Source organism: Sus scrofa, chromosome 14 (assembly GCF_000003025.6).
Source record: "Sus scrofa isolate TJ Tabasco breed Duroc chromosome 14, Sscrofa11.1, whole genome shotgun sequence".
NCBI lineage: Eukaryota > Metazoa > Chordata > Mammalia > Artiodactyla > Suidae > Sus > Sus scrofa.
Genome location: NC_010456.5, coordinates 10003195 through 10027895, shown reverse-complemented (window position 1 = coordinate 10027895; position 24701 = coordinate 10003195). Strand labels below are relative to the sequence as shown.

Sequence of the window (24701 nt, the reverse complement as noted above, 5' to 3'; positions counted from 1 at the left end):
GCCCCCTCTGCTCCCGTCCAGGTTCCAGCCGGGGAACCCAGTCCCAGCCTAGCGGGAACTTTGGCGTCTGCGGCTCGAAGCCCACGGAGCCGGCAGCATCGAGGCTGCCTTTCGCCCAGATCGCCCGGCCCGGCGGCGGGGAGGGCGCCCCTAAAGCAGTTGACCAGAAGCGGTGCGTCGGCCTCCTACCCCCAGCTCCTAGTTCCTTGGGGCCATGGCTTTGAAAACTGTCTCCAGGCGGGGCACCGCGGCCCCTGAACTTGTTTCTGGGAGGTGAGGAGGGGGGCGCCCGCCGTGCGCGGCCGTCTGGTTTGGGGCGGGCAGCAGGGAGCCAGGAGAAAGAACCAATTCATTCGCTTCCTGAGGGGCATAATTTGGGTGGCAGCTGTTGCGAGAGGGAAGAGCTAGTGACCTCGACCCTAGGTCTGCCCTTTAACCCCAGGCAACACGGCCCGAGGGGGGCAGACGGTATGGGCCAGGCCGGGGCCCACCGCTGCCTTTGGCCCCTTGGGGCTGCGGTCTGTACCTCTCCTGGTCAGAGTTGAAGTGCTCCTTAACACATCTTGAGGTGTTCACCGGCAGTTCGACACTATCCACCAAGGAGCCCGTTGGGCAGAGACTGAGGATGAGGATGTAGGTGAAATGAGAGAGTGGGTCTGGGTGCTTAGTTTTTGCAGGGGCCGAAATTATCCATAAAATATGCATGTAACAGAGAATTGCCTAGCTGAAACAAGGTAGTGAGTTTCATCGTACAATTTTTTCTCCCACCCTCCTTCTTTCTTCTTTGGACAACTCCTGTCTCACTAGGCTTTTACAGCAGTCCTGTTCCATTTTTTTTTTTTTTTTTTGCCCAATCGCTCTTCAAGCCTTCCCTGCCCCTCTTGCCCAACAAGACCAAGCCAGAGAGCCCTGTAGTTGGGGTGCCACAACTGACATAACCCAGAGGCGGGGATTTCACGTTCTCTGCGCAACCCCCCCAGCCGCCCGCCATCAGCAGCCTAGATCCCTGGACCTGGGTTTTTGTAACGAGGGTCCACACACTCTCTCCCCCTCCCCATCGGTTTTCAAGTGAAGCTCGAAGTAAAGACCTGAGCATCCTGAGCGCGATCCGCCCACACAGCCGGGTAGCGGTTTGCCCCAGGGGTAGAGTGGAGGCGCGGATCAGTGCCTTTCTCAAGAGAGCCGCACTTCTGAAAGCGCGAGCTTCCTGTCTGCCCAGGCAAACGAGTTGCAAGGCGCTATGTCCTCTAGCGGCAAACTCTCGCAGTTCATTTGTGAGCGCTCACCTACACCTAAGGGATCTGGTTAGGAGTCAATTCACCCTCAAATTTGAGTCCTAAGTGGGGGTAAAGTCTTCTGAATGCGGTACAGGCTTTTGCCAAGGCCCTCTCGGTAATGAGGCCGGGAGGCTCGGGCGCAGTCGCTTGAACTGAGGAACAGCTGATTTGTCTCCTCCACGGCAGATGGTCTTTGAGCACAGATTTGCATTCATTGTCTTCAAATCTGTTTTCGCGCTGGTGTTCTAGATTTCATCAGCAGATCTATGCACAGATCAGAATACAAAAGGAGAAGCAAGAAAATAACACCCAGCCAGGAGGATTTTTAATAGGCACCGCGAGCTGCCCGGCGTAGTAAAAAAGCCGTCTAGAGTTTCAGCTGTTTGGCGGAGCGAACGCCGCCTCCCGGCCATCAGCCGGCGGCCAGCACCGCGGCGACAGCGCGCCTTGGGCAAAGTTTCCAGGACTCCCCGCTGCCTCCCTGCAGCTCCCGTGCTGGTTCCCCGGGGCTTTGGGAACGGGGGAGGGGGGAAGGAGGGGGCTCCCGGGACGACGCCTAGCAGCTCTCGCATTCAGCCTGCCACGATCTGTCAGCAACCTCTCATCTGCACGGGTGCAACTCTCGCTTGCGTTCGCCCGGGGGTATTTTCCTTAGCTCTTTGACTGTTTTCCCCGACACTCTATTTATTTGACTAGCGCTTGAGCCTCGTTCGTCCACCACCCGCCCCCGCTTTCATTCATATATTCTTCTCTCTCAACTTGTAAACCGCACACAAAATCCGAGCGTCACCGAGTAACTCCAGGAGACTTGAGAAAGCCGTCCAGAGAACTGGTTTGCTCTAGGGAACGCTTGCACAAAACATAAGTACATGTGGTCACGCTCCGCTTCTTCACAAACCTGCACTCAGAACCCAAGCCCCGGGAATGACCGTGTCTCCCCGCGGGCAACAAAATTCTACATTTAGAGGCAGGATCCACAGAAGCTTCCCGCTCCCGCGATCAGACTGAGCTAGCGCGTAACCGCCAGCAGAGTCTGGCTAACCCGCTTTAGTGCAGAATTTGCGGGCCCGGATCACACGCACGCACATGAAGTTCGGGCAAGGACAGAGCGCCCGCAGCTTTCTGTCCCCTTTCACCTCCCGGACTCCCGGCAACGCAGAGCGTGGCGCGCGCCGCCCGAGGACGTCGGCCGGGCCTGCCCAGCGCTGGCCAATCCCGAGCGTCCATGCAAATGAGGCGCCTTATCGGGCTATGGCTCCGCCTCCCGCGGCCCGGGCCGTAGTAACCCATTCATGGGGCAGGCGCGCGACTGTAGCCCGGCTCTGCGGCGCTCGCAGCCACAGCCTCCTCTCGGCTCCGGGTCTTCCCCTTCCTTTTACCACGGATCCTGTTGGGGATTTTTTTTTTTTTTTTTTCTAAATTGGAGCGGTGGGGAGGAGCAGGGAGGGGGGGTGGGGGACCAGGAGGAAGGGGAGAGATTAGGCAGCCATCAATCTCCTCCTGTTTCTCCCAGAACAGGTGATGCTTCAAAATTGTGATCACTTTCTGGAGGCAGAGCTGCCCCTGGAAGGATGCGAGCGACCTAGGGCGGAGGGCCTGAGGCGGCAGATCTGAACTTGCGGAGGATATACCCTAAACTTTACATCAGTCTGCATCTCAGGCGTGGAAGCAAAAGACGGGTCATCTTTTTCATTTCTTTTCCAAGAGAGACTCAAACTTCGGCACTTGATCCCTTTTCTTGGATTGCTTTGGAGGTGACGGTTTGGTGACAACGTTGGGAACCGTGAGGACAGCGTTGTAACTCATTTTTAAAGCGCCAGTAGAACAGACTTTTTAAATGTTTGGGATCCAAGATACCTTAGGAAGAGGACCAGCTCTGAAAGAGAAATCGCTGGGCGCCGAGATGGATTCGGTCAGGTCCTGGGTCCGGAACGTCGGCGTGGTGGACGCCAATGTCGCTGCTCAGAGGTAAGGAGACGACCACGCAAATATTATGCTCACAATCTCTCGCTTGTTCGCTCCTCGCTCTCACTGTCTCTTTATGTGTGCCCCCCCCAACCCCCGCCCCGCTGCTCTTGCTCTCACTCGCTCTCTATCCCCCGCATCTATAGCCCTGGCCCCGCGCGCTTAGAGCTCACCCTCCAGCAGGCAGGTCGCTGCAGTTAGGGGAACACTTACCCTACAGTCAGCTTTCGAGTTTCTGAACTGCCTGGGTCGTTTGTGTTTCTCCCATACTTCTTCCCCACAGACTAGACTTTGCGAGGAAAAAAATTACAAAGCAGCATCCGTTACCTCTCAGGGCAGTCCCTAGTCCTACCAGGCGGGACGGCTAGGAGCTGAGCGTGAGGACCGGAGCCGGCAGCGGCGGCCGCCGGGGGAGAGCGAGCTTCCCGGCGACTCCCAGATTTCGCCACGCTGCTTGCAAGAGCCTCTCCTCCCGCTTCTTGCCGGGAGATTCTTGGAGGCCGGGAACCCACGGCCAGGTGGCGGTGGCCGCTAGAGGAGCGGAGAAGCTGGAGCGCCTGCCTGGGAAGGCAGAGAGGCCGTGTAGCCGGGGAGGGGGACAGACTGGAGGGTCCTGGCGCAGAAATAAAACAGTGAACCAGACCCACAGAGGCGGGGGTCAGGGGAGAGAAGAAACTAAAAATAAAGGATGAGAAGTAACAGTAGAAGCAGCCGAAGAAAAAAGGCGAAGAAAGGAGACGCTCGGCAAACGCAGGGATCACGGGCCTCTAGTTTTGCTAGTCCCTGAAGTTGACTCTATTTCTAAGCATCCTCGTGCTAAGACAGTAAATGCCTTGTCTAGGCTGGCACCCCAAGAAGACATTTTGGTTCTCCTCCCTTATCACAGCTGCTGAGCTGGGTCTCCACAACCCTGTCCGCGAGAGACAGCCCCGTGACCCCAAAGAACCCACGAACTTCTTCCCACGACTGTGGCCTCTCCATCAGCTCTCCTGGCCATCCCACTCTAAGTCTCGATATCATACGGAAAAATTATTCCTCTCCTAGACAGGCCACTTCTCCAGGTGTCCCGGGTAGAGCGAACCGGCAGCCACTCCAGGAGGAGAGGAAGCAAAAGTCGCACACTTCCAGAGAACCAGGAAAGCGGCAACTCCCTCCCTCCTGCCTGAGCCTGGGACGCGCCAGTGTCCTCGAGCAGATGGCACGCTGCGGCGGCTTGCCGCAGCCGTCTGGGGACACACTGGGCTGCAGGCCGAGGGAAACCAGGCAGCACTGCAGAGAAGGCTCCGCCGTGCAGTTCCTTGCCAAGCTCCTGAAAGACACCACCCCTACTTTCCTCCTTTCCCCGGATCAAATCAATAAAGTTGGAAAAGGCAGTCTGACAGGGGATTCTAGTCAAAATACCATACCTTTGCAAAGAGTGAAAGTGCTCACGCCCTGGGGCCAGACCCCAGTGCCACCCATCAACTCCATCCATCTGCACGTTCGCTCCGGTCCGGGTCTCCTAGTAAATGTGATCCAGAGGCCAGTTTGTCCCCAGCCGCGACAGGACAGTAGGGAAGTGAGTGTACATACTCAACATGCTCCAGGGCGCCTCCCAGGTTCTCCAACAGGGCTTTTGAGGTCAGCAGTCAGCGGGTTTGGCCCAGAGATGCGATTTGAGCAGGGAGATTCTCAGACCCTCTCAGCCTCTTAATAGCATTTTGGTTCCCCCAAGCTGAGCAGTTCTAGGGGTGGGTGCTCAGTATCAAGACCACCGAAGTGGCTCTCAATCCCTGGGACAGGTCGAGGGGGGTTCCGCCCTGCTACTGTTCTGGGCGCAATTTTTTGGAAGAGCAAGGGAAGCAGGAGATGAGGCCTATCCTCACAGGAAGGAGGCTTGGCCTCTAGGCTTCCCGGCCGCCCCCAGGTGCTTCTCGCTACCACCTTTCCCAGGAAAGCCTGTTGTGAGCAGTGGTGCCAGACAGGTAACTCCAATGAAGATGAAGGAAAAGTGTCACATCTTCAAAGTAAGGCGCCGCTGAGTCTCCTAACCCTGGGGCCCATCTCCGAGTTCTGACCCAAGCCACTGCACCGCCTGAGGGAGAAGACGGGGCCAACCTGATAGGACAAGACTTGGGTCACCGCTTGGGGGACTTCTTCGGGCCTTGGTCTGCAGTCTCCCTCCTTGGGTCTCCACTAAAGGCCAGACATTGAGCTGCTGGGCATGGGGATGCCCAGAGACTGGAACAGTTGGCAGTGGCAGCATCCGGGGTCATTGGCCCTGCCACCCGCCCCCCCTTCTCGTGGCCCCTGGGACTCCTCTAAGAAGTCCCCGCTTCTGATTGAAAAAAGGCCCTAGGGGTCTAGAAGTCTGGACCCCGGACAGGTACCCTTGACCCTCTGCAGTGTTGCGTGGGCGCGTCAGTAACATCGTGTCTTTCTCTCCTTCCCCATGTCCGGTGTTCCCCCCTCTGTGTCTCTTCATGCACAGCGGAGTAGCCCTGTCCCGGGCCCACTTTGAGAAGCAGCCTCCCTCCAACTTGAGGAAATCCAACTTCTTCCACTTCGTCCTGGCGCTCTATGACAGGCAGGGGCAGCCGGTGGAGATCGAGCGTACCGCCTTCGTAGATTTTGTGGAGAACGACAAAGTAAGCGGAGGTCCCCCCTTCCCCTCATAACTGCCTTTTTGCAAAGCACTAAAGATCCCATCTGTCACTCCCGACACTTTTCCGCTCACATCAGGAGGGATGATAAATCGAGGCTTCTCACCCCCAGCCTCTAAATCAGTTGATTTCCCTACACCTTCTCCCGCCTGTACCTCCCACTGCAGGGGCACTTGTGGCCCCGCACACTGGGCTTCTGGATCATTAGCAGAACCTGGGCCTGGCCTGACAGGGGAGCAAGAGTCCTTTGGATTAGAACATAGTTTAAACTTATATTCAAGGCCAACTGCTTCCTGTCTCTGGTTTATTATTATTATTATTATTTTGGACCTGCTAGCGCAGCAGGGTGGGTTAGAGGGATACCGACAGCCCAGCCTTGTTTCCCCACCCCAGCCCTGCCTTCTCTTCCACTCAGGTTATCAAGGCAGTGCCTGCTCCCAGCCCAGCTAGGGTATGGGGGCTGGATTTGATCTCAAATGAGGACAACGTGTGAGGCGAAGAAAGTCTCTTGCCCTCTCTGGGCTTCAGTCTCCTCAGCTGTGCAAGTCGGGCTTGGGAGCAGACTTTTCCCAAGGTTCCTCTTGAGCTTGCGGTTCCAGGTTCCGGTCCTGGTAGTATAGGGCCAAATGCTGCTTTTGCAAATGGCAGGTCCCTTCGCCTTTCTGCAGGACAGGCAGAGCCCAATGGATCTGGTGAAGCCTGTTTAAAGGTAGCATGGACACCTCATCTGGTGGCCTCAGCTTGGGGCAGCACTTCTGAGGACATTTTAAGGGGGAGGGACAGCCGGTTGAAGAGGGGCAAGTGACCTTGAGCCTTGGAAAGTTTTGGAAGTTGGCTTGCGTGCAGATGCTCCTGCCCTTTGACCTGGGACTGGGTAGAGGGACTGCTCAAAGCTGCCGGGTGACGGGGTAAAGGTCGCGGAAGGCGGTGTAGGGACGCCTCCTCTTTCTCATTTTGGGGGCCTGGAAAGCAAGGGACTCTGTCTTTTCAGGAACAAGGCAATGAGAAGACCAACAACGGCACCCACTACAAGTTACAGCTTCTCTACAGCAACGGTGAGCGCCCTGCGCGCCCGCGGCGCCCACACCTGTCTCTTTCAAGAAAGGCAGTTGACCTTGCCGCGGTCCCTGGCGGGCGGGCTCCAGGTCTGGGGAGGGCCGAGCCACGGGAGGCAAGCTCAGGACCAGGGGGGCGGATGGGTGGTCTTTGCCCGCAAGATGGCTCAGCCGGCACTCCGCTCCGGGCGGGATAGGTTTGAGGGGCCGGGGTGGGGCTTCTGCGCTCTCACCTCGCGCCCTCCGCCTCCTCCGCAGGTGTCCGCACTGAGCAAGACCTGTACGTCAGGCTCATCGACTCAGTCACCAAGCAGGTGAGCCTGGCGGGCCAGTCGGCTCCACCTCTTGCGGGGCCCCGTCTGTTCTCCCCGGTCCCCTCTAGCCTTCCGCTGACCTCCCCTACAACTCACTATTTCCTGGGTCCGTTTTCACAGCTCTTTCACATCAACTCGCACCTGATCTACGTTGGGAAAAAAAATTTTTTTTCCCTCTCAGTCCCGCCAATTGTCTCTCCACCTTGTTTTGTTTTCTGGCTGGGGAGACGCTGGGGATGTGGGTAGGCGAGCAAAGGGTTGAAGAAGGGAAGCAATTATTGGGAGAGTCTAACATTCCCTTTTGCAAGAAATACGTCCTCACCGGGGCAAACTTCTTTGACTGTTTCATTTGAGTTAACCGCGCCGCAGCTCAGATTCTGTGCCGCCCGCGGGGTGTCCTGATGAAGTGGTGGGTAGAGAGGAAACACGATTTTGTGCTCGCTTTAAAGTCCCCTTTTCTTTGTCCCTCCTCTCCCTCGTATCCCTTCCTTCCCCCGCCTTCTTCGCAGCCCATAGCTTACGAGGGACAAAATAAGAATCCGGAAATGTGCCGAGTTCTCCTGACACACGAAGTGATGTGCAGGTAGGAGCCGTTTTCTCCTGCGGGCTTTGCTGGAGCGCGGGGCAGGTGAGCGGCGCCGGGCGCGCTGTCTCGCGTGCGTCTGCGGCGCTGACTTTCAGGAGCACGGGCGCGCAGTGAGGGCGTCCTCGCCCGGGACTTGCCGCTAGGGCCGGTCGGCTCGACCTCCTCCTTAAACTCCAGATTCTAAGAGCAAATCTGTTAGGACTCTAAAAGGAAACCCAGAGCCGCTCGGGATTCTACCCCCGCAGAGTCTCAGGAGTTTCCTCTGCTACGCCGAAGGTCCGCTGTGCAGCTGTCGGCAGCAGCGCGGGGAGGCGCTGGGCAGCCGAGGGTCAAGTTTGGGATTGGGGGGGGGTGCTTTCCCCGGACTGGTCGCCGTCCAAGGCCCTCACGGCTTGGTTCCTGCCAGTCCGGCCCGCTAGGGGTAGATTTCCAGGAGGGACCACTTGTGGAGTTCCGGAGTCAAAGCACTGGGACAACTTGCAGTTTGGGCGGGCGACCATCAGAAAAGATCAAGCGCGGGGGCACTATCCCCTGTCCCCCAGCTGTGGCACCTGTCTGTGATGCAGAAGCGTTTTCTTTCTCCAGGAATGTCATTTTTCTAAATCTCCTGAGCCAAGGGAGTTTTCTTAGATCAGAAGACTACAGGGTAGGAAGACCAGTCGGGTTCACCACCAGTAGGTGGGTGGGAGGAACGGGGCGGGGGGGAGGACCGGGTAGGGAGATCCGGGGTTTGGAGCAACAGCTGGATTCTGATGGCCAAGTTCTGAAAAGTACAGTTTACCGAGTTCCTACACCTTTCTCCATCTTCTTTCCCCAGACCAGGACATTCCATTTTGAGTCTTTGCTTCTGCTTTACTGGAAGAACATTAAAAAAAAGAGAGAGAGAGAAGAAATTTATCCATATACTTATTTATTCTTTTAACAGATGTTAATTGAGTGTCTAGTATGTGCTGGGCATGGGGGATCCCACAGCAAAGGAGGAAGGCTACAGAAAGGAAACTCTGGGAAGAGGTGGTTATTTTACTATAAAATTTTACGTGTTTATTCCATACACATTTTTTCTTCCTCCAAAATCTCTGATTAGAGAGAAAGCCTCCATTCTTCCTTACTCCTGCTGTTGCTTCAGTGAATGTCTTTCACCTCCAGACTTAGGAGCCTTGGGTAATTGCAGGCCCCGTGTGATTTAGTTTGGACTGTTTAACCGGCAGCTCCCGGCAGCCCCAGGCTCCCTCCCTGCCCAGTCAGGAAGAAACCATAACAATCAGACATGTTTGTTTTGGTTTTGACCAAGTATTAGAAAAACAAACTTTGCCAAATGCAAAGTTCAACTCTGCCAGTGGCCTCAGCAGAGGGGAATCCTGGCCTGAGTAGCTGGGTGAGGCGTAGGGCGATGGAGTAAGCAGATAGCTGCTCCATTATCCCAGGGGCCCCTTGACAGATTCTCTCAGAAAGAAAATACAATTCCAAGATGAACTTGCATGTAATACCTAGATTAAATAGTCAGAACACTTTGATTTGGTTGGCTAATTGAAGGATGGATTTTTTTTTTTTTTAGTCTTCTTTCTACTTTTAAATGTCTTTGTTTGGAGAGATTATCTTCTTAAAAGAAAAGAAAACAACAGCCAAATCTGGCCCATTGTCTGACGAATTATACCTATTACTTTAAATAATACTTGCACGCCCCATCCAGCTGTAGTTAAGGCTGACATTTTTATTTTTAAGCCCAATCAAATCCTCCTCATTTTATGCTGTTTAAGTAGCAGCATCAATTTTTAAAGCCTCTAGTTTAGTCTGCATTAGTAACACAATATAAAAATTTAATGTACTGTAACTTCTCTGCATTTGAGACCTGGGAAGGTACCTTATTTTCTTCCCAAACCAGAATCTAAAACAAATATTAATTATGGACAAATAAATGATCCACTGGATGAGTACTGTGTCTGGTGTGTGTGTGTGTGTGTGTGTGTGTGTGTGTGTGTGTGTGTTTGGGAGATGAGCTGGGTTGATGGCAAATACTGGATGCATCTGAAAGGGAAGTTCCCATTCCATCTATCAGTCAGAGCAGGTTGACTCTCCAGTAAGGGAAAAAAGTTCCTTCCCCCACATTTTAAGAGTTCGTTATCATAGTCAAGGATTTGGAGATGAATCAGACGCCCCGTTTTTCAGTGGTTACCGCACACACATCGTTTCACTTGCGTTATGTTCTTGGACATACCTGGGAATTTCCCTGATGGTTTTGTGTTCTGTAACCTTTAGCAGAAAAGCTTATAAACTGGCGTTTAGCTTTTAAGGGGGAACACAATGAAATCTCTTTCAGGTGTAACTTTTTTCTCCCTTACCCAATTTTCTTTGCTTCCCTCTTCCCTGCTTTAGTTCATTTTGCCAATTATTAGCAAGGAGAAATCTAGTTGTTATGTCGCTGCCAGCCACCCCGTGCCCTCAATGCTCAGAGGGTTAAAAGATATTATAATTTGAACAGAAGTCGTCTCAAGGCCTACAGCTGGCTAATAACAGAGTTGTATTGAGCGCGAGCAAACCCCACAGCTGTGACTTTTCGCCACAAGGCGCAGGCTAGACAGAGCCCTAATCAGATAGGCCAGCCGGGCAGTGGGGCCAGTGTCTTTATCGGCCAGATGGTGTGAATTTAGACACTTTTGTTATGCAATCACAGGGAGGAGTTGGGGAGAAGAAAACAAAACAAAAGCCACCATGCTGTGCGCTTATTTGAGTTTGAAATTAGAGACAGATTTTTGAAAGTTGAGGGTTGAATTTTAAAAACGATTTTGGAGGGGAAAGGGCAGCCTGGCTGGCCTCGAGCAGGAGTTTGGCCCACCGGACACCCTGTGTCCATAGGTGGGGCTTTTTTTTTTTTTCTTCTTCTTCTTCACTTATCCTCCATCTCGGTCCCTTTCTGAAAAGTGCAGGTAAGATTCAAGATTGGGATAAAATTTCTCATCTTACCCACCTCCCATCCCCAACTGGTTTTATTTTGTCTGTTTTCCTCTCCAAAGACCTCAGAAGGACGGGGGTGGGGGTGGGGTTAGAGGCCTGTAAGCAAAATGAGGAGGATTTCAGGTAAAAGGTTCTCCAAATAAGGACCAGAGTCAAATAAGCCCAAACAAGGCTGAGTGAGGAGCAGAGGAAGAGGTTTCATTTTCATTCATTAGAGGAAAAGAAAAGAGAGTACTTCTGAGTCTCTCTGTGGTAGTTAGGGACAAAACCTTAACCTAGCACCAAGTTCAGCTTCCTCTACTCTTTGTGTCCCATCTTTTCCTATTTTTAGAAGTCTGGTTCAGTTTGTAAAAATGCATTTGGGCTTAGAGACTTGCTTCTTAGAAAATAAGTCTGAGCAGCCTTTGAATTAAAGTAGCTGAACCTGAAGTTGGTCACTCAGGCTTTGTCTCTTACAGCAAAGGGAAGGGAGATGTGAGCTGGTTATCTGGCTCCTTCAGGGACCCAGTCCTTCATGTCAACGACCCACATCCCTGATCCCAAGGTGACTGTTTGGGGAATGTGGGTTCATGAATGTGCACTTTTGGCTTCACTTTCCTTCGGATGCTGTTGCGGGTATGAAGACTGTCACTTAAGACACCAAGAAAAGACTAACTAGGACATCTTGATGAGATCCTTTTCTTTTTAAAAAAGAAAGGAAGCAAAAGGATTAGCTTTGGCCAACCCAGAGAGATTTTATGAAGGGCTCCAGTGGAGGTGATTATGGCCCACTCTTGTAATTTTTATACCCTCATTCTTATAGTCCAGCATCTTTTCTGCTACATCTTTTCTGTGCTGTTCACATTAGAGATGATACTTAAATATGTTCCTGTTAGAAAAATGCAAGCTTGGTTCCTCACATTTCTCTGCATTTTTCTTTGACTATCATTTCTTTCCCAGAGTTAATTCCCCACATTGTATTTCACTGGCACCAGCCTTACATTTTTATCTGTTTTTCTTTTCCTCCAGAGAAAGTCCCCATGGAAAGCAGCTGAATTCAGTTGAACAATTTTGCAAACTTACTCAGCCTCCTCAGACTCCTTCTTTCTCAAACTAAACATAATGGCCCAGTCAGAGGGTGTTCTCTTGTAATGAAATTGTACCCAGAATCACACGCAGGTTTGGGTTAGGTTGACATGCGGATGATATTGCAGGGGAGTCGAGGTAGAAGGTCCGTAAATAACAAGCATGCAGAGGCTTTTGGAAATTGTGTTGCTAAGAAAAAAGGTTTGCCTGAGCTGCAAAGGTATCCTGCTGACATAAGCAGTAGAAATAGGAGAGGTGAGAGGCGAAAAGTGTAGGCAGTCGGGAAGAGAGACAAGGTGGACGGTGGGAGAGCAGCTGGCCAGCATTTTTATTGGTGTTAATCATGGGATGGACTGAAATTTTAAAAGTTAAGACCTAATATAATTTCAAAAGCAAAATATTATTTCAGAGAGTCCCAGTGGCAAACTCTGGTATTTAAGAATGTTGAGACAGTTTTGCTTTTACTTCCTACTAATTTGATTAAATTTCTTAAAACCTCATTCTGCCTATTTGATGACAGTTTTCTTAGCATCTCTCCAGTATACATTACTTTTTAAGAATGGTAGAATTGTTCACCGAGTAATCCACACATCCCTGAATGAGAGAGATGGACTTAAAATTTTTTTAATATCAATTTGCATGTTGGCAAATGCACGGCACAGAACCAGAAAGCAAATCTAAGACTGGGCTGGTGCCTGGCCTTTCAGTCTCTGCTGCTATATATATGGCTTCCTCTTTTCCTTAATCTGTCACCACTTTTGAATCAAAGGATGATCAAGGAATGTCATAGGAATGTCCTTGTGGACTTTTTACACCCAGAATGGACTCTGCAGATAATCTAGTCCAGCACTTTAGTTTTATATGTAAGGAAGGAAAAGCCCAGAGGGGTTCAAGAGATTTGACTAAATTTGTGCAACTGGCAAGTGACAAAATTGGGTTAGATGCCAGAGCCTGGATTCCCACTTTACCAAACTTTCTATTGTGCCGCATATGTCTGAACCCCTAGAGAAACTATCAGGCAAAGCACAATACTTAGCATCAATTTGGTTACTGCTACATTTATGAGACATAATCTCCAAATGGTGTGAATGATCATGCTTTTCTTATAAGCCATGTCAAGGCTACATCCCTAATCAACTTCCATTGATGGTGGACCATGTGCTTGGATGAGCCGAGAGGTATTGCAAAGTCTATAGTCCTGACAAGCAGCAGACAGGCAACACAAGGACGTGATTTTTCCAGTGCTTCCATCCACCCAGCCTCCTTTGCCCTTTTCATATTCGTTCAGGTCTTTCATGCGGGTACCTTTGGAGCGGAGAGTTTTGTTCTCTGCTTAGGTCCTACTGAGTTCTCTCCATCTGTTGTAATTGCTCTAGGGCCTCTTCTTTCTCTATTCCACTCAAATGATTCCACAAGCCTTTCTTGAGCATCTCCTGGGTACCCAGAACTTTCCCAGATGGGAGGCAGTCTTGGGAGGCAGAGTTTTCAGAATGCGACTTACACACTGAGTCCCATTTCTGTCTCGGACTTGGTGAAAATTGTGGGTTTTCTGCTTCATTTTCTTCCTCTTTGACAATGCACACCATCGTTCTGATCTTCCTTTTTCATCTTTAGGACATGATGGAAATGAATGAATGAATAAATGGTTATAAAGTACACCAAGTTCTCTGAAGAAAGATGTTATGTAACTAAGGTTAATAAAAATCCAGACAACTACTTGGGGTCTTTGCAACACATTTTCCTTTCCCCTCTTCCTTCAAATATTTACTAAGACACAAATATCTAAGAAAAAAAAATACAGTAATAAAATCATTCAAGCTGTAAGTGACGCTCTAGACCTTAAAATCCAATTGTTTGCCATTTAGGTTACAAACATACCTTTCAGGAAAGTTGTGATTTGCTGAGAATGACCCAGTTTATAAGTCATAGAAGGTGCAGATAAATAGGTCTGGGCTTCAGAGAATTTGAATAAATAGTTTTGGGCTTTGAGTTTAGTGTTGTTTTTAAACATGGCCATACATTCGTCAAGCAGCTGATAGTTAAGCAGCTTCCTGGGACATACTCGTTTTTTGTGAACGTTACATTGTTTGCTCACTGTATTTTCTTGATTTTAACAAATGTCTTTTACTCTTTTGGTTCCCTCCCATTCTACAGTCGATGTTGCGAAAAGAAAAGTTGTGGCAACCGAAATGAGACTCCTTCAGATCCTGTCATCATCGACAGGTAGGGGGAAAAAGTGATTTTTAAAAATCCTGTCTGGTTTCTTTAGAATCTCAACTCTGAGTACTGATCGCTGGGCTTTGCCGGAAGGTTGGTTTCATGTTACCTTCAAGGCATGAAGCCAGTCCAACATGTGTCTTGTTTTGGTTGGCCTTTCTTAGAAGTTAGAACCTTCCTTTTTGAATATGTCTCTAAATCTGCGATGGGATTCTTTTCCAGGTGTGCTGACTTCAGCCTAATAAGGCATGTGTGGGTGCTAAAGGATGGTTAAGATACCATCTCTCCCATCTGGCAGGACAGGGTCTCAATCAGTTTCCTAGAAGAGGCAGTGTTCCCCAGTTTAAGGGGTAACTTTCTTATCATTCTCAGTGATTGCTGTCAGGCTTGAAGACTGTCAATTTAGTTTATGGTCTAGAGGATGAGGGCAAGCTCTCTGTTGCATTGAGTGAGATTCCTTGCTACCACGGAGGGTTGCCTTCTGGGTTCTATGTTATGTTCAGAATGGGAAAGATTCTTTGGGACAAGATGCTAATTCATCAAGATGTGATTTCTGCATCCTCAGCTGTATGTTTTTGTGATTGGAAACAGAACTTACAAACCAAGGAAGAAATACCAAATTAACTTGCAGCAATCATGTAATTTTTTTAAGAAATCCCATATTCCCACTCCTCATTTTTTCTCTTTCGTTAACAAACGGAATAATTCCCTCTTGCTTCTTTCTTTGGGTTTTTGTGTTTCTAGACAGGTCTTGAAATGGATTGGAGAGACCACAGTCTCCAAAGTTGTTATTCCAATATTCCAACGAATTCTCAGTTGGGAGAATGGAACCTTTGGCATTCTTCCCAGAAAGCCAGCTTGGTTTCTCCGTAGAAATTCTAGCGTAGCCCTAGGAATGAGGAGGCTGGAATTCCGAGCCTGTCCTAGCTTCTGACCTTGGACAAAGCACTCAACATCTCTGTTCAATGGTATCATGGAGGGTGTCTTGGAGGGTATGGCCTGCTGCTGTGGGTTTCAGAAGGCTGCTAAGATATCTGCGACAGCTTTGCAGTATTCTCCGGGATGCTTGTAGAGGATAGCCAAGTATGAAATACCGGTTGAATGTACATGGTACCTTTGCCGTCCTAGGAGAGTTAGGTAGGTGACACCAATTTTAGGGAGCTATTGAGAATTTCTTTAGTTTTGCTCAAAGGGCATAGAAGCTTAAAATGAATGAATTGTAAGAACTCTTTGGAGTCAGCTGTCTTCCTCATTTTATCAATGAAAAGACGACTTGGGAGTGGTGACATGACTTGCCCCAGGGTGCACAGTTGGTTAGAGCAGAGCTGGCACTAGAACACAGCTGTTCTAGCTCTTGGCCCATGAACTTCTTACAGTCACAGTCTCTTCCTCCCAGCACTCCTTGTCCCAATGAAAGCAAGCTGGATGTGCTGATCACATGAGACATCGTTTCCTAGCCTCCTAGGATGCCCTCGGGATCCTCTAGGGAATATGAAGCCTGTGAGTGCAGCCTGGATGCAGATCCAGTCCTTTTCAGCATGTTCACTAAGCTCATTAATCTTCACTTAGCTTTTTTTTTTTTAGACTAACTTTAGGTCTTCTTTTAAGAAGGCACTGTAATCTCATGACCGTTACATCTTTTCTTGTAATAAACACCCCATAAACCAGCTTTAGAAATGTTTGCAAACCCGTAAATGCTAAACTGCACCTTACATCTTGTAAGCACACATCCTAAAGAAGCTGCACATAATAGCAGTTCTTTCCCTAAGAAACTATGTGTAACCTGAACCCAGGGAGAAAGCAGAATATGCTATGTTTTCTTCCTATGTAATACACATGTTAATGTACTTAGGCTTTTGGCATCTATGGAGAGACAGGATTTTCATGTTATATGCCTTCATTGTTTGTGCTGGGACGCTTTAAATTCTTCTGAGAAGGTGGACCTTGTATTTTAGCTGCGTCTTAAGGAGGTTTATATGACAGTGGCAATTATTTTTATTATCTTATGTGCAATAAAACAGCCCAGCAATGTGTCTGCATCACTTGAAATATGTGTTGCTTCTGAAACGTTGCTCATCTACACATGGAAACACACATACCAAAGGGTGCCATAAATGGACCAGGATCCGGTTTGTAGAGAACTCATCTTACTATAAACAGATGCATTTGTTCGGCTTCCTCATTGTAGGGCTTTAGGTTGAAGATACTGTTCCTTTACGGGAATCTTGTCTTATTACTCCTGAGCGTCTTTCTTTTGCCTTCTTCCTTTCATGTGTGGCTGGAGGTGGGATGGTTGGGTTGTGTTTTCCAGAGCTTGAGCTGGGCAGCTGGTCCCTGAGTTTAACTCCTGCCCACCTGGAGATGTTGAGATAACCCGTGAGCACCAAACGGGTGCTAAGTAGGCTATTTTGGATTTCCTCTGAGTAAATATAGAACTCTCTTCCTTGCCCTTGTTCCTATAACACCAACTAATTATCTCCTCCCCCTTCTCGCTCCATCTAACCAGATGCAGTTAATTTACACCATCTCTCTCTGAGTGTTCTCACACAACGGGCATGTTCCACTCTGGCTCCAGAACCCTGATTATCCCCTTGGAATTGGGCATGTTTGGGGAAGGCGGAGGGGGAAGCTCAAGGAGAGGGAGGCTCAAAAGTGGTTCCCAAACTTTCACCATCAAGGACCCCTTTTATTTTTCTCTTTGGCAAACCAGGTTCTGCAATATTTTGCCTGCCAAACTGCCATTAACAGGTAATAATCCAGCTGCAATTTCATATTTCTTAATTGAAGACATACAACAGAATGGGAAGGAAAAAAACTCTCATCCAGAAGTGCCCTTGATCTCATCAGTAGCCAATCAGAGTTTCCGATGGAGACAAGACTACCAGTGTAACCATACTAACTTGACAGACTGCCAGTTCAAATACAAAGCAACTTGACTTTTCCTTTAGCCCACGTGACCAATAGACATTCCATTTCCAATAGGCTGTTTGAAATATGAAAAAGAGCTTTTCCCACCCCATGGCCCCTTAAATGAAAATCATTGGATTTTTAATAGGGACTGAATCAGGGACTGAATTCTGCATTTCCCAAGACTTAGCTGGGAATTTCTTTTCCTGCCTAAATGACTCCTTGTCCATCTCTCTAGAAACATACATTTGATTTTTATTTTCAGTTGTCTCTTCAGCATGCGTTTGTGAATTCTTGGGCAGCCACACCCCTCTCCAAAAAGCCAGGCCAACACACAGCTCAGCAGGACGTGATGCTGAATCATGGGCCTCCAGTAGAGCCTCCAAATGCGTGCACAGAATGGCAGTAGGGTTTACTCACTTTTAGGGTAAAAATCCACAGTTCCTGTCTGAAAAACAAACAAAATTCAATGAAACAGAACAAAGCCAAACCAACAATGAAAACACAATCCCTACTGAGGTCTTTAGCCTACATCTTGTCCATAAAGACCTCTGTATGGTAAATAAAAATGAAAAGGCTCGAACTGATTTACATCTCGTGGTTTCTGAAGGAAACTCTGGGAGTTCCCGTCATGACTCAGCGGTAAAGAACTGGACTAGTACCCATGAGGATGCAGGTTCAATCCCTGGCCTCGCTCAGAGGGTTAAGGATCTGGCATTGCCATGAGCCATGGTGTAGGTCAAAGATGTGGCTCGGATCCCAAGTTGCTGTATTTGTGGTGTAGGGCAGGAGCTGCAGCTCCTATTTGATCCCTAGCCTGGGGACTTCCATATGTTGGAGGTGCGGCCCTAAAAAGGAAAAAAAAAAAAAAAAAAAGGTGGGGGAGGGGGAAGGAAGCACTAATGCAGCCTTGTGTTTCATGGGCTGTACTTTCTGTAGATTCTCTATCTGGAAGCTTCTTCCGAATAGCTACTGAATCTCTGGGCTCAGGATAATTTGGTGGTTCATGGGAAGAAGATTTTAGGGACAGTCTCACTGACTTGGGAGAAGAAAAACAGTCTTTTATCTTTGCTGTTCTTCCAGCCCCATGAAAAGTCAGATGGGAGGAAAGGACGAGAGTTCTTTTTGAATCTTTGTAGGCTGCCCTGCCCCTGCAAGCTCTAGTGTGAGATTTTCTATTAAAAGGGCAACTCCAACCTGTTTCTCACATGCTAAGTATCTGGACCTTTTGTCTTTGGACCTTGGTCTCCTATATTTATGAGCTCTGTTTTCCAGAAAGACTTTTTTCTTTCAATTAGAGTACAGTTGATTTACAGCATTCTGTCCATCTCACTCCTTCACCCCTTCCCCTTGACAACCACAAGTTTGTTCTCTATATCTGTGATCTGTTTCTGCAGATAGGATCCTTTGTGACATATTTTAGATTCCACATATAACTGATATCATATGGTATTTGTTTTTCTGATTTACTTAAGATGAGAATCTCTAGCTCCATCCATGTTGCTGCAAATGGTGTTATTTTGTTATTTTTTATGGCTGAGTAGTATTCCATCGTATATATGTACCACATCTTCTTCTTCTCTCTCTCTTTTTTTTTTTGGGCTGTACCATGGCATATGGAAGTTCCCAGGCTAGGGGTCAAATAGGACTTCTAACTGCTGGTCTGTGCCACAGCCACAGCATCACAGGATTCCAAGTCACATCCTACACCACAGCTCACAGCAAAGCCGATCCCTGACCCACTGAGTGAGGCCAGGGATCGAACCTGCAACCTCATGGATACTAGTTTTCATTTCCACTTTGCCACAACAGAAACTCCCCATATGAGTCTTCCTAATCCATTCATCTGTTGATGGACATTTAGGTTGTTTCCATGTCTTGGCTATTGTGAATAGTGCTGCAATGAACATAGGGGTATGCATATATCTTTTTGAAAGAAAGGTTTTTTCTGGATATATGCCCAAGAGCGGGATTGCTAGATTATATGGTAGTTCTATATTTAGTTTTTGGAGGTACCTCTGTACTATTTTCCACAGTGGTTGTAACAATTTACATTTCCACCAACACTGTAGGAGGGTTCCCTTTTCTCTACCCTCTCCAGCATTTGTTGTTTGTAGACTTATTAATTATAACCATTCTGACTGGTGTGAGGCGGTACCTCATTGTATTTGTGATTTGCATTTCTCTAATAATTAGTGATGCTGAGCATTTTTTCATGTGCCTACTGGCCATTTATATGCAGAAGGACCATTTTAAGTTTTGATGTTTATTTTTCAAGAAGCCAAATAAACATCAGACTGACCCTCAATGACTTTTTGTGTAAAGGTTCACAGAAAAATATCTGGTATTTATTTGCCCATGAGGGGTTTTCCTGATGTTATCTTCCTTTCTTAAAAAAATTAATTGTGGTAAAAAATATGTAACAAAACTGATTCAACCATTTTTAAGTGTACAATTCAGAGGTATTAAGTAATGTACCTTGTTGTGCAACCATTACCACCATTCCTTTACAGAACTCTTTTCATCTTTCCAAACTGAAAGTCTGTATCCATTAAACCCTAATTCCTCATTTCTCCTCCCCCCCAGTTCCTGGCAACCACCATGCTACTTTCTGTCTCTAGGAATTTGACTCCTGTAGGGTACCTCATATAATAATGGATATGTCCTTTTTTGACTGGTTTATTTCACAGCATGATATCCTTAAGGTTCCTTTACGTGGTAACACGTGTCAAGATTTCCTTCCTTCAGTGGTATTGTTATACTATGTTTTGTTTACCTGTTCATCTGTCAATAGACACATGGGTTGTTTCAACCTTTGGGCTCTTGTGAATAATACTGCTGTGAATACGGAGGTACAAATATCTCTTTGAGTCTCTGTTCTTAATTCTTTGGGGGTGTATATATCCAGAAGTGGAACTGCTGGATCACATGGTAGTTCAGAGAAGGGCCATGCTGTTTCCGCAGCAGTTACACCATTTTACATTCCCATCAGTGAGGCACAAAGGTTCTATTTCATTGCATCCGTACATTTTCTTATTTTCCTGTTTAGTTTAGTTTTGTTTTTTTGATAGTTGTCCTCTGAATGGGTATGGATTTTTTTCTTTATCTTTCTTTTTTTTTTTTGTAGTCAAGTTTTCTCCTGCTACCATCTTGGTGTGTGTCTTCACCCACTGCTTTCCCCTCTGATCCAGGCTTCTTGTTTACCTGTCCTCTGCCATCTGACGAGTCCTCTTCCTGCTTCTCTCTGCCTCACCTATTACCTTGTTCAACCAGAGAAGTGTTCGGATCCTCTTTCCTCTGGGCTAGGCTTGTTATTCCTCTCTCCATGTATCACTTAACTCCAGAAAGTGTTATTGGTGGGATGGGAATGTTCAGAGAATAACTGTGGGGAATAAAGCCCTTATCGACCTCCTGTGCATGCTAGAGCATGTTTCATTAATCCTGAACACTGGAAGGTGGTTTTTTTTGGTTTTTGTTTTCTTTTTTTGTAAATTTATCAAGTGAACTATGTATTAATCTACTCTTGATTTGTGGTGTAGATTCTATTTTTAACCCCACTGCCCCTTTCAGCATAGAAGCAGTATTCAGGTAGTAGTTGGAGTTGAACTCTAGGTGAGGTTTTTGTCCACAGAGCCCAGCGGATTCCTGCCATCCTAGGTGACTCAGGCTGGTTTTTAGTCTGTGAACTAAAAACACCCTTCCTTTCCTTGGAAATGGACAAACTAGAGTATATCAGTATAACTCTGTCTGAACAAAGAATTCTGTCTCTGAGAAGGATGGAGAACACCAATACTCTGCATTTATCTAACATTTAATTAGCACTTGTTTTGTGCTGGTCATTGTGTTAAGCAATATGTGTCCATTCAATCATCGTAATCTTCAGTAGTTGAGAAGAGTCTTGATTGCACAGAGAAAAAGAATGAGTCTTAAGGAGGTAGTTAATTTGGCCCAGGTCACAAAGCCAAGTTTCAGTGGTGAAATTGGGGTGTCGTCAATGGGTAGAAGTTATGGAGAAAAAGAGTTTAATGTAAGAGAAGGGAAAACTTTTCAGAATTTGGAGCTACTGAAGAATGGAAAAGCCTGGTGAACATGGTCTGAAGTACTTTTGAGAACATTAGGTGGGTGGGATCTCTTTTCTGAGAAGTGGTGGGCATGGCTGGCCTCTGAACTACTATTTAACCCTGCGATTGCACAAGTCCTGTGCAATGGTGTGACAGGTTTGATGGAATACCAGTCCCCAGAGAGACCACATGGTATAGAGGAAATGGCCCTGGCCTAGCATCAGGACACCTGCTTCTGACCCCATATTGTTCACTCACTAGCTGTTTAATGTCACAGAGGTCAGGGGCCACCTCTCTGAACCTCAGTTTCCCTACCTGTAAAAGGAAGTGCTTTGGGTTAGTGGGTGGCCTTTACATTATCTCCCAGCTCTAAATTCTCTGCTTCTAGCTAAGGCCCAGGTTTGAGTGGCAGACATGCTAATTCATCATCCTTGCTCATCAATAATTGAGAGAGCTATTAATATGTGCCTCCTCTGCATAGACTCCCACCTCTGGGGTCGGGGAGCCCAGTACTGTGAAGAGGCTACAAAATCCTGGCCCTTGGCTGTTTATTTCTTTGTGACAATTCCATTTCTTCAGAGAGGTTTAGATTTTCTCACTACAAAACACAGATTTTTTGGAGTTCCTGCTGTGGTTCAATAGGATTGTCAATATCTCTGCAGCACCAGGATGCAGGTTTGATCCCCAACCTAGCACGTTGAGTTAAGGATCCAACATTTCAGATCTGATCCCTGGCCTGGGAACTCCATATGCTGCACCAAAAACAAAAACAAAAAGACAAACAAATAAAAAAAAAAAGAAAACAGAAAAAACAAAATAGCAATTATTTAAACAAAGTGAAAGCATCATTTTTTTAATGTTCTCCTTCCTCTGTTTTCTAGTCAAACCTTTGCAAGCTTCTTTCAGGAAATGCTAAGTCATTTTAGGGAGGTACAGGTAGGAGAAGGCACTCATCTACTTTCTGATGTAGAAAAACCGTCCCTCTGCATTAAAACACTTCACTGGATGATAGCCTGAGCCAAGTGGTAAACGAGGAACAAAACTTTCTTTTAGAAAATTAGTCTTCTCCTTCTGATTAAAGAGTTGGAGTTGAAAAGCTATGATGTTCACTTCTGTAACTGGGTTGCTTTTTATGAATTAGACTGATTCCACTTGACTGACTAGTCTTCCTAGACTTCAGAACTTTAGCGTTTGACACAAAGTAGCCTAGTTGTCTATAAGGTGATTCACCCCATCCTTCATTCATTCATTTAGTATTTTTTTTCTGTTGTTTGGTTATTAAGCAAGTATTTGTGCACCCCAGGCCCTGAGAGACTATCAGGGAACACGACAGATGTGATTCTGCTCTCATGGAGCTGAGAGCTTAAGTAATCACCCAGAGATGAATGTATTAACAAACTGTGAAAGTGCTCTGAAGATGAGGTGAGTGGGTGATAGATAGATTTCAACTTTCTCATCCCATCATCTCTTTCTCCAAGAAGCAAAATGGGATCAAAATATGTGTTCCATCCAACAGACCTTGACTCTGTCCCTCGTCTCTCTCTGCACACATCCGTTCTGCCCGGAATACCCACCCCAACACTTGGCCAGTATAAATCTTACCCCATTTTAAGGACCTAGTTCAGATTCTATCTCTTCAAAGATTTCAAGTCTTATAGCCAAAGTCTTTTCACTTGACACTTGTCATATGTACTCACTCTTGTTAGGATGTATGGATATTGTTATCTTTTTCCCTGTGTGGGCTTGCCTAACAGTTCCAACTATACTGTACTTCTTGGAGGACAGATACCATATGTCACTTAGGTCTTGTCTGACATCTAGGATGGTGTTAATAATATTACCTCTTCCACTGTTGTATGTTGTAGTACATCATTATCGTGTGTATGGTGCTCAGATAGTGCAGGACAGACTGGATGCTTTTTAAAAAGTCATAGCAGGAGTTCCCATTGTGGTGCAGTGGGTTAAAAATCTGACAGTAGTGGCTCAGATTCCTGCAGAGGTGTGGGTTTGATCCCTGGCCCCAGCAACTTCCACAGGCCACAAGTGTGGCCATTAAAAAAAATAAATACAAAGTCATAGCAATGATTAGTCTGTGTTTCTCACGGTATCTAACCAATGCCTTGCATCCTAAGGCACTCAGTAAATATTAGTTGACAGATTAATCTCTGACTGCCAAGTGTCATAGAGTTTGAATAACTGAGTCCTTTGCCAGCTTATATAGGACCTTTCCTGTAACTAGTTGTATTTGATGATCATTTATCAATCTTACCTGCCAGTGGCAGGGAGGTACAAAACAATGCGAAGAACAGAGAGCTAGGGTTGTAAGGCAAAACGAATCTTTCAGTAAATATTTATCTAGGGCCTATCATGTCAGGGACTTTGCAAGGTGCTTTTAGGGATGATAAGACTGAATAGATACAGAGCTTTCCCATCAAGAACTTGTAGTTCAGATGGAAGAGCCAAAAATGTGCAGAAATAATTGTGATGCAAGGTAGAATGTCAAAAGTGCCACCAAAGAGGTAGAGATAAAAACTCTGGAAGATCTCAAGCAAGGAAGATCGCAAGAATTTCGTCTGGCAGTGGGGTGTGGGGTCATAGCTGAAACTTGGACATATGCGGTTGAGGTCAAAGGGCATTCAAGTCGAAGGAAAGTATATAGGAAAAAGGCGCGAGGAAAGGAAAGAATTCCCTAAATCTGCTCCTAGTTTTAGAGGTGCATGGAGTGTGTAAAGGGGGACAGTAGGAGAGGTTGGAAAGATTATTTGGGTCCAGATTTCGGAAGACTTTATATACCTTTATGGAAGTATTTTGACATCGTTGTGCTGGCAGTGGGAAGATATCAAATGATTCTGAGTTGTGCAATTTTCATGATCAGGTGGATATTCTGGAGAGGTAACTTTGAGGATGAATTGGAAAATGCAGAATAAGGAGCTCCCGTTGTAGCTTACTGGCTTAAGAACCTGACTAGTGTCAGGAGGATGCAGGTTCGATCCCAGGCCTTGCTCAGCAGGTTAAGGATCAGGCATTGCCATGACTGTGGCGTAGACCTATAGCTACAACTCCAATTTGACCCCTAGCCTTAGAATTTACATATGTTGCAGGTGCAGCTTAAAAAAAAAATGCAGAATGAGTTTGGGGTTAGTAGATGCAAACTATTACATTTAGAATGGATAAACAATGAGGTCCTACTGTATAGCACAGGGAACTATGTCCAGTCTTTTGGGATAGACCATGATGGAGGATAGTATAAGAAATGGAATATATATATGTATGACTGGGTCACTTTGCTATATAGCAGAAATTGGCACAACATTGATAAATCAATTATACTTGTAATTTTTAAAAAAGAAAAGACAAAACGCAGAATGAAAGTAGGAGAACTTCTTAGGAAGATGTTACAATCATTTACAAATGTCTTTCTTTTTGTGGCTCCTTAGGAATTTATAAGTTTACCTGCCAAATCTTGGGCATTATTTTTTTATTTTTTTAACTAATTTTTTTGGCTGTACCCACCTCATGAGGAAGTTCTGGGGCCAGTTACAATGCTGAATCCTTAACCACTGGGCCACCAGGGAACTCCTAGGCATATTTCCATCACCCTGTACCATCAGGAATTGGGAGGATTGGCACAGGCTTTCAAATTTTGTGAAATAAAATGTC

At 46.9% G+C, this 24701-nt stretch overlaps 1 protein-coding gene across 1 annotated transcript in view; it reads left to right on the top strand.

The window, feature by feature from the left end:
- EBF2 (early B-cell factor 2) overlaps nucleotides 322–24701 on the top strand; it is a 210583-nt gene continuing 186203 nt past the window's right edge. Inside the window, exons 1-6 of the mRNA XM_001927186.7 lie at nucleotides 322–3245; nucleotides 5713–5869; nucleotides 6876–6939; nucleotides 7198–7253; nucleotides 7763–7836; nucleotides 14011–14079. Coding sequence (XP_001927221.3) covers nucleotides 3115–3245; nucleotides 5713–5869; nucleotides 6876–6939; nucleotides 7198–7253; nucleotides 7763–7836; nucleotides 14011–14079 — 551 coding nt within the window. The 5' untranslated portion in view covers nucleotides 322–3114. The remainder of the gene's footprint in view (nucleotides 3246–5712; nucleotides 5870–6875; nucleotides 6940–7197; nucleotides 7254–7762; nucleotides 7837–14010; nucleotides 14080–24701) is intronic.